Below are 10,000 nucleotides of genomic sequence, written 5' to 3'. Positions count from 1 at the left end.
AAGGGCTGCTTCCCCCTCACGTGTGTTCAGTACTGTAAATAATCTGCCTTGCTTTTTGTGCGCTCAGAGGACGCGGTGGCAGGCGTCCACGGCAGCAGCAGGGGGAATTAGTTTACTTGGAAACCATGAGCGAGTGTGTACACACTGCTGGTGAATATTAGATGATTGGATAATGAGGTGTTAGCCAGGAGAGGCTGCACAGAAGCACAGATCTGTGGTTGACGGGGACACTTTCCTTAAAGAATGTGGGACGGAGTCAAAGCCAGCATCCCACGCGTGCAATAGGTACTAACTGGGCAGAAGGGAGAAAACGGGCTTTGGGGGGATACAGCCACACCCCACAAGGGACTCCCTAACAGTCAGCCCTCCCAGAAGTGGCAGAGCCCGGGGCTGCATCCCTCTCCACCCCAGAGAGACCCTGCCGTACTCCGCAGGGCACCTGAGGACTGGGCGTTAATCACAGGACAGCAGACAAAACTCCGACCCTTTCCGACAAATGCCTTTTTCTTAGACTCGCAGAGGCTAGTTCTCAAAGCCGCCTACTTGCGTCTTCTGATTGTGAGTCACTTTCGGGGGTGGAGTAAGACACCAGTCTCTCGCAAGGAAGTGACTTGGTCTAAATGTTGATTGAGTATTGAAAAACAAACATTAAAAAAAAAATCTTGAGCAAGACTGCCTTCTGCAAATCACTTTTGATCAGTTGGGTTTTACCTCCACGATAACCCACGAGTGGCCTTTACTTTTCTAAATGCTGTATTTCCTGCTTACAGTCAGATGCTTTTTCGTGCTACTTACAAAAATAAATACTTGCACTTTGCTCAGATCATAACAGCTCATTAGAGGAGGCTGAGTTCGGACCCAGACTACGACCTAACTCCAGCGGCTGAGGGGCCCTCCTGAGCCTATCACGCTGCCGGCTCTGGGTCTCTGGGGAGGCAGGGGATGCAGGATGGGGATTCAGCCTTCTTAATTGTGAACCTCATTAGTGATGGTTGCTAAGCAAAACACACACCTACTTCAATGCATAGGAAGGGGATAAACAGTACGTCACAGATTCTAATGACTCTGGTGCCCAGGGCGACCTTTAATTATTATATTTTTGTTCTCTTATACCTTAGTCATTAATGTAGAAAAACAAATTAGCTTATTTTTGTGGACCACAGCAGATTCATAAATTGTCTTTATGTCTGAATCATATTTCATTCTGATCATCTGCGCACGCTTCATTCATTTTCCTGTGCACGTGTCTGTCTGCCTGCCTCACGTGGGGCCCCTGAATTCAAGACCTCGGTCTAGAGGTGCTGTCTGAAAACTGCTTCGTTCTATGGGCTCTTTGCTCTAAAGAATTTAATTATGCTGTTTTGTTCGCAGTTCACTTAAAAAAAACCAAATGCACGTGACTTTCTCAACGATTCATATTGGTCAGAATCTCACAGTTATCATGAAATGTTTATAGACAAAAAGGATCTCTAGAGGGGGCGTGCTCAGGGTGGGCACATGCGTGTCCTCACAGAGCAGGGTGTGTGAGAGAGAGGCTTGGCTGAGTGTTTCTGAATTCTGACTCGATGGGCAAAGGACACGCCTCCCTGCCTATCACTCTTACCGAAATTTTTCTCTTTTAACAAGCAAAACAAGAAGTCCATCACTTGGAAGCATGTGGCGAACAACATTTTATGCTGTTTTTCCCTCTCCCTCCCCCACATGTGAATGCACACACACACACACTCACACACACACGCGTGCACACACACACTCACACACACTCTCCCTCCATCAAGGGGCAGGAGGTAGTCCTCGAAGTCCATTTTGAGTTCATGGGACCAGGAAGTAAGCACCCCCTAAAACATGCCCAAAGTATCCCGGGGTGACCTGGATGGGGGCTTAGGACAAGCCGAAATAAAACCAAATAAATTAAAACTGTGAGAAAAGCTCTAAGCAAAAGAAAGCTTAGAAACGGACAAACCAATAAAGTGAAGGCCATGGCAGGTGAGAGGGTGGGAAAGCCAAGCCTCCCAGCAAGGGAGGAGAGGGGGACACGGGGGCTCTGTCCCCGTCCACTGGGGGGGACACCTGCCCCGCAGGGACGGGGGTGTGACCAGCGAGGGGGGCCTGGTGGGAGCAACTTGACATGACTCAACAGAAAAGATGGTGCAAAGAAAAAGAAGCATCGCAAATAAAAAGACATGTAACATGTGCCTACCATTTTCCAGATAAGAAGGGGCCGTACCTTCTGACGGGTCCAGGCGGCGGGCCCGCCGCCCGTGTTTGGAGTTGTTGTGTACAAACATGTTGTCGGACACGGCCAGCACGTGGCCGTCCACGTTGACTGTTGTGGACACGACAACCTGCAGAGACAAGCGCAGGTGAAGGCGGGGTCAGCGGGGAGGTGAAGCCCCGCCAGGTGCCCGGCCAGCCGCCCCCAGTGTCCCTCCCGGAGGTCGCGCTCCCGGGATCCTCCGCGAATCACAGCCTTTGGGGCTAATGGAGTGGGTGGGTTGTTTTGTTTTGACTCAAGATTGCTTCCCTTCAAAACCCACTGCACTAATTACAGTTTAATCTCCTATTATGCTAACAAGTGAATTCAATTCAGAGAAATATTCTTCTAGCCATTAGCTTCAGAAACACCCCTCCAGCCGCTCATTTTAAAGCTGCTGTTTTGATTGATCTGCTCACATATTGATTAGATAGTTTATCTAATTAAAATTAGTTCACTGGAGACTGTCCTTCCTTGAAGGGTTCTAGGATTCAGAGTTGCCCCAAAAGGGAAACAAAGGCTTGTGAGTCAGAAGGCTCTCCTCCCGCCCACATTCACAGCAACGTCTGGTAACCAGCGCTTTTGCATCTGCATAGGAATCAAGTGGCTGCAGCCCAGGGAAGTATCCTTTCTCAGGTGCATCTCGGAGGATGGCAGGGACGAGGACCTGCTGCGCCAAGGAGTGTGTTTCCTGCTGGAGCGAAAGGCTCTGCCCTGAGGTCTGGGTGCAGAGGGCAGCCGGGGAAGTGATGGGGGCCAGGCCCTCCCACACTCTCAGCTGCTTCCCAGAAGTGAAAAAGGAACTCACACAGGGACGGGACGGCCCTGCCGACCCCAGACGCCTTCCCAGGTGAACTTGTGACGAGCACCCCAGGAGTGGCACCCCTAAAGGACTCAGGAAACAGGAAATTACCCTCAGCCTTGAGATTTTTTCTTGAGGTGGGCCCAACTGGTGTATTATTTTCAGAATCTTAGGGGCAGCACAGATGTGAGCCCAGGTTCAGTCTGGGTCTGACAGCAGGATTTGGGGGCTGGAGCTTGGACGTGAGGTGGGGGAGTCTGGTTCTCTGCTGTGTTTGGGCAGTGGGGAGGGCCAGCACCACTGAGAGAGCTGGGACCCCACAGAGGACAGCTGGGCAGGTGCATGGAGAACCAGAAGGGCCTGCACACGTCAAAACCCGCTGTGGAAGGTGATTTAAAAGCAAAGCTATGGTGGGCCTCAGTTAATAACAAGCCACTCCCCTGCGAGACATTAATAACAGGGGAAACTGGGGGTGGGGGGCAGGGACTCGTGGGGCTTACTGGTACTTTCTGTGAAACTTTTCTGTAAACCTAAAACTGCTCTTAAAAAAAGTGCATTGCAGGGGAGGGTGTTCAGTGGTAGAGCGCATGCTTAGTATGCAGGAGGTCCTGGGTTCAACCCCCAGTACCACCATTAAAAAAAAAGTCCATTAGTTAAAAAAATGATGAATAGAAGTGATTACAAATAAAGAGTATTTTTAAGAATTAAAAAAAGCCAAAGCTACATGTTTATATATAAATACATACATAAGTAATTGGTGTTTTATAAAAACCTCAGGTCCCACATGAAGACTATGAGGCAGAACCAGCAGCCACTGGACCCGCCCTGCCGCACAAAGGAAGGGACACCTTCCCAGACTAGTCTTTCCTGCTGTGGGCATCGTCAAGATCACTGATGTCTCCCCAGTATCAGGCCCTCACTCTGAGCCTCAAAATAATGGCAGTGCAACCAACAGAGTGCCCAGGCCCAGGCGCAGATCTCTCAGCACCTCTTCAGACTGCTGCCCCGGGGAGGCTATCTGTGCTGCCCCGACAAGGGTGCTCTGACCCCACTGGGGCACTACTGGCCTGGCAGCCCCCACCCAGAGGACACAGGGCTGCCCTGGTCGCACAGGCGCTCTCCTAGCAGCCATCTGCCAGGCCCCGCCCTGGGCGTGGAGGGAACTCCACCGACATGTCCCCCAGGTAGGGTGCAGAGACACAGAACTAACACTGAGCCACCAGCTTGACCCTCTCCACGTCCCTAGACCACGCTGTGTTACAGAAACCAGAAAAGGTAAGAATAAAAAATTTTAAAAAGGACACTGTCTTTGCTCTGTCGTCTATATATAGGTCAGCCACCAAGGGAAAAGCGTAGTTCAGCCAAGGAAGCAGACAAGCCGCGTTCTGTTTCTCGGCCGGGCAGCCCTGCGGCGCACCCGCAGAGAGGGGCTGAGGTTGTGGTACCAGTTGGAAATGCTGTGTGAGCCCTGACATACTGTTAAGTCCACTTCAACCTCCTGCGAGGCAGGGGGTTAGCTAAAGACGGGGGGAGGTCCCCTAGTAACTGCGGGCTGCGCTGTGAGCGACGCTGCGTTTCGCCACTGGAGATCCCACACGTGACCTCCCCGCTGCTCAGCGGGTCCACACCGCCCGCGAGGCCTCGGGCAAGAGAAACGGAGGCGGCGCCAGAGCGCGGCGGCGGGCGGGCCCGCAGACTCCACCCGCTCTGCCTGGCTGGTTGCAAAGACTCGTGTCACGTGCTTCCTCTAAAGACTGAAGCACAACTTACATTTCTAAAAACAAAATAATGCCTTGAGTGATTTGATGGTTAAACGAGTCTAAATCCCAAATAAGAATCACTGGTAACACCCCATCCAGCGCTGAGCTCCCAAACCCGTCTCCGGCTGGCGGGGGCCAAGAGCAGTTCTGTGTCCCAGCCCAGATGTGCTCACCATTAAAATCAGCAAAATAACCCATCGTGTGTGCCGAGTTACCCCTCACTCTGAAGTCACCTCCTAATCTCTCACAAACAAAGGCAAGAAAAACGTGATCTCAGTCATAACTTATCCCTGAACCCAAGCAGCTCTCCATCTCCCCCCGAGGTGCAACCCTCGGAGGCAAACCAGAGGACAAGGGAGCCTGGGCTGCGGACACAGCCTGGCCGCCAGACACGGGGTTAAGGAGGCAAGAACAGCCCCGGGGGAGGGCAGCTGACCTGGGGAAACGCTCTGGAGTGGGGAGAGGCCTGCCCTGAGCGGGTGCCGCCCCCCCGTGAGAGGGCCCCTCGCCTCCCAGGAGCCCCCACACAACGCACGGTGGTTCCACCCATGACCAGTCAATCCGTCCCTGAAAGCAGCTCTCCAGCGCGGGCCCCACGCAGGAACAAGGTGCCGCTGAGGAGACGGGCTGCACCGGACACTACACTGGCTTTCTTTGGAAAAAAATTCTGAAACAGTCATTTTGAAACACAGCCATAGGACTTACCAGGGTTGAATGTAACTCCAACTTAACCGACAGCTCTCATAACCCTGATTTCAGGATGCCCCGCAGCCCGACACGGAGGGCCAGGGCAGCGTGCCCACCCCAAGATGCCCACATGGGCATCAGAGCCAAAGCTCAAGGCACGTTTCCAGAGCTGGTTTCACTTTGCCACGACTGAGCTCGATGAATCTGGTCCTGAAGGTGCCAGATCGATCACTCTTTAAAGCATTCAATTTAAATAGTCTATCAAATGAGCCCATCCTGGTGTGCTCCCGAGCCCTGGAGAACTAAAGGCTGGTTTCCGAACAATTGCAACATCAGAGAATCCAACTTTCACACACAAGTCCGGCCTGCGGTCCGGGTGTCTTTGAGAAACGTGTACCTGGAATCTCCGCATGTCCCGAGGGTTGCCTGCATTCTTCAAACAGTTCTGATTGCACTTGAGGAAAAACTTTAGAAAGAATCTACAAAAATACAAAAAATGGATATTTGTTAGGGTATCAGACAAAAGACGCAGACGTGTTGAATGACACTCTCGCTTGGGGGGGGGCGGCCCCACACCGCCTGCTGGCGGCCCTGGAGGGGGCGGTACTGAGAGGAGACCCCGGGGGAGGCAGGGGCAGGCGCCTCAGGTCCAGCGGCCAGTGCAGAAGAGCTCCACATATGGAAGGAGTGGTTTGCCTTGACACTGGGGGATCTCAACCTTTATAATGACAACTGTGACTTTGATTGGCCATTTCTTGCCTGGCTCTTTGCACAACAGACCATTAACCACTGGGGACGTGTCCACCCCAGACAGGGCTGCCAGCTTCAGCAAATAAAAACACAGGGTGCCTAGTTTAATCTGAATTTCAGATAAACAACGAATAATTTTTTAGGATAGGCATGTCCCAAAGCGTACCTCCCCTAAAAAAATCGTTGTTTACCCAAAATTCAAATTTAACCAGATGTGCTGAATTCTACCTGGCAACCCAACCTCTGGGACCGTCACTGCCCAGGTAAACACGCTTTTGAAGATGGATTCTTTTAGTTACAATAGGTACAGCTCCTAAGAGAGGGTTTAGGGCACTGTTTCAAGGGCTGCAACGACTTCCGTTAAAGGCCTACGTGTGTTTTTAAGGGAACGATCAAAGACCCCTGATGTGGCCAGGAAACTGTCCCTTAGGCAGAGAGAAGCAGGCGGGCCCTGGTTGGAGCGGGAGGCTGGACACGGAGCTGCTTCTACTTCCCGCCACGGCCCGCCCCTGGGTCCGGAAGCATGAGGTTTCGGGGTCCTGACAGTGTGTTGAGATGCTGTGACAAAAACATCATCACGTTGTCCGCCCCGTTCCCGCGTGCTCCGTGACAAACGCAGGAGCTCTGGCTCCCAATAGGAGAGTGTGGGCCCTGGGAGGCCCAGCAGCACCACCGGCCACGGCAGAAACAGAGGGTCCCCTCCCGACAGCACCTCCACTCCACCCAGCAAGGCTGGGCCCTCTGGGCCAACACCCTGTCCACGAGGCTATTCACAAAAACCTCCCCTAGGTTATTTCCAAACATCATACGTCCTACTTGACGGGGGCACATCTTTTCACGAAGTTTCACACGATTTCCTTGGATTCAACCTGACGGTCAAGGTTCCTAGTGGACGATTAACATCTCATGAAAATTAAAAGATTTCAGAGACTCAGACTCACTTCTCTACCTGCCCGGGACCAACATACCCGGGACGACTTCCTACCGCAGCTGAAGAAAACCCGACTGATGGGAGAAAGAACAGTGGCCACCTAATTGAACTTTCCTCCATCCTGCGCGGCCCCGCGATTTTAGGCCAGGATTTGCATCTTTCATTAACTCACCTCACCTATACACTGAGCTCGCCGGCTTCTTAACACCATCTGCCGTCAGCGCAGAGCAAGTCACTTGATACTCCCCCCACCGATTCCCTCCTAACAGCCTCCGTGCAATTAAGCTCCACGCGCTCGCGGCGAGGTAAATTAGGCGCACCTGCGGCCGCGCTGCGCCCAACGGCACCAGAAAGGGCCTAACAAGGTGAGGGCGTCACAAAGTTATCGTCCTGTCGGGCAATTAGGTTTCCACTTCGGGGACAGTCACTCGGCACAATTATGCCACACATTACCACCCAGCTAATCTCCGAGCGGGCGCCGGCCGGGGGCCACTCATCTGCGCAGGGCCGTCGGCGGGAGCTTTCTCGCAGTCTGGAAGATCTCCCCCCTCCACGGGAGCCTCCTTTGCATTCCTGGGTGTCTTTTTGACCAGTGGAGCCTGAACGGCCATCACCCTGGATGGTCACCGCAGGCACCCTTGGGCCTTAACCACTGTCGCTGCAGGAATTAGCAGAACAAAGTTGGGTGCCGGGCCCCGTAACCCCCTGAGCGTCTTGGGGGTCGACTCGGGAGCAGGTGCAGGTGCACACGTTGCCCGTTGTGGATGTGTGGGCGATGGCAGGATTATTCTTGAAGTTTCTCAAAACAGCGTAAGGACTTGGGAAAGATCTGTAGCTCATGAGTGGACGGCCCTACGGAGCAGGGTCCCTCCCGCGTGCTCAGGCCCCAGTTGCACAAACAAAATAAGGCCCCGCACGTGTGGGAGCCGACAGAGGAGGAAGAGGAGACCTGTGCTTGGTTTCCATCTTCGTTTTGGTTACGTTTAACTCAAGGATTCAATCAAGCCTCCCCAGGGTGGGCGGCACCGTCCAGCCAGCGCCTGGCTGCAGACACCGGACACAGTCCCTTCCGGGGCAAATGCGTGCTCTCTGCCGGCCAGGGCTCAGTAAGCTGTGCCGGGCCGGAGTTTGGGAGTCTGGGGGGGCGGCAAGAAGGGAACTCGAACACGTGAAGTCAAATGCTGATTCTCATCCTTTTCCCAATTACCCTTTAATTGGCTTTTTCCTAAGAAATATCTGACAACCACTTTACATATCTCCCTTCTAGAGTCTGGTACACAAACGATTTAATACTCTTGTTATGAAAGGAAAAATCTTTCCTATGCCAGAAAATCTTTGGCTTTAACACCAATAAACTCTTTATTACACTAAACATGGGTTTGCAGCTTGATGAAAAAGAGGCGATAAAAATTCTAACCTGTCATTAGTACACGATGCTTAATTGTGTACAGTGGGTTCCCCGTTGCATCTGCTGGCCGATCATCAAAATGACCATTATGTACACTAATTCCCTGACCCTGTCTTTATTTCCCTAAAGAGTCATCATCTTTCACAGTAGGTACCAGAGTAAATCAAGCTTGAAATATGGGCTTTATTTACTTGTGTCTCCCAGGCAGGAGGGAAGGCAGCAGCTCAGGGCAGACTGTTACCCATCGGTCGAAACTCCCCGCTAACACCCGGTTCGGAAGCAGCGCCCCCAAATCCTGGAAAGTTCTCAGTAGCCAGTAGAAGGGGCTCAGGTGTGATCTCATCACCTCTGAAGTCTGGTTTCCTCTCTCAGCACGCCACGTGGGCAGTCTCCTTCGCTCTTAGGAGAGCTGGTTCCAGCAGGCTCCCTCCTCCAAACCTGAGCGCCCAGTGAAGATGCACCCAGGGGTCTCAGCCCGGGAGCCCGAGGCGGGGAGCCGCTGGGTCCTGCAGCCGCCGAGAGCTTGAGTCTGAGCTGGAAACCGAGGCCCGCCCTCAGTTCTGCAGGGGCAGTTATTCCCGCTCTGGACAGAGCTGTGGCCATGCTCTGCCCGCTACAGAAAGTACAAAGTTTGGTCTGGGTGGCATCTGTCTCGGAATCCTGTCCCACCACGCCCGCACTCCCGGAGGTGCTCGGCGGCAGGACGCGGGCGCCTTCACGGGGCTCAGACTGACCACAGGCTCAACCGTGCTAACTGGCGCCTGCTCCAGGTATCACATAATAAGCGGCAGGCCCCACCGCAGTAACTAATTTCCAAGTCTGCTCCATTTCTGTGTGTTTAAGCTATGAATTAGTTCATTGATATTTACTTTTATGAAGCTGATTAGCCAGAGCTTCTCTATCTGATGAAAATCATTTTAATTGTAGTGTTAGGCTCCTGTGTAATATCCATTACATTATGAACTGTTTAAATTCTACATGGGTATTGTGCAAATTGGCCCTTTGTGAGCGAGCAGGCAATTAGGACCAAACACTCTCCTTTAAGCGGCTACAGAACTTTGTGGTGTTGTTCAGGACAATCAGAAACAAAGGAGGCTGTTTAATTGTAATTTAATGGAATATCAAGGAGTCCGTGGCATTAGACGCTGGCAACAGAGAGCAGGAGAGAAAAATTAACTGCAATTATGTTTGATTAAAGCTATCCTTCTCAATAATCAGCGGTCCTGACAGGCCATGGGGCTCTAGTGGGTTCCAGGATGGCAAAAGGTGTTGAGCAATATTAGGGCCAATAAAGGGGAAATTAGCATAGCTAATTACAGCCCTGCAAAACCTGTAAAGGGGGCCTCTGTGTATTGTGATGTGTGAAGTAATTGGCCAAGGCCGTTATCAATTACATAAGGAATGAATT

General features: G+C 52.3%; 1 protein-coding gene across 14 annotated transcripts in view; it reads right to left on the bottom strand.

Annotated features, from left to right (window-relative positions):
* Positions 1–10,000, bottom strand: part of EBF3 (EBF transcription factor 3) — a 117,045-nt gene that overhangs the window by 34,058 nt on the left and 72,987 nt on the right. For 10 of the 14 annotated variants that reach the window (XM_074373384.1, XM_074373385.1, XM_074373374.1 and 7 more), the window contains exons 7-8: positions 5,901–5,982; positions 2,201–2,345 (exon numbers count right to left, since the gene is read on the bottom strand). In XM_074373384.1, the coding sequence (XP_074229485.1) occupies positions 2,201–2,345; positions 5,901–5,982 (227 nt within the window). The remainder of the gene's footprint in view (positions 1–2,200; positions 2,346–5,900; positions 5,983–10,000) is intronic. The other 4 variants (XM_074373376.1, XM_074373381.1, XM_074373380.1 and 1 more) reach the window with 1 other exon arrangement.

The sequence above is a fragment of the Camelus bactrianus genome, chromosome 11 (genome assembly GCF_048773025.1).
Source record: "Camelus bactrianus isolate YW-2024 breed Bactrian camel chromosome 11, ASM4877302v1, whole genome shotgun sequence".
NCBI lineage: Eukaryota > Metazoa > Chordata > Mammalia > Artiodactyla > Camelidae > Camelus > Camelus bactrianus.
The sequence above is the reverse complement of the archived record's forward strand: the minus strand, read 5'-3'. Positions and strand labels throughout refer to the sequence as shown.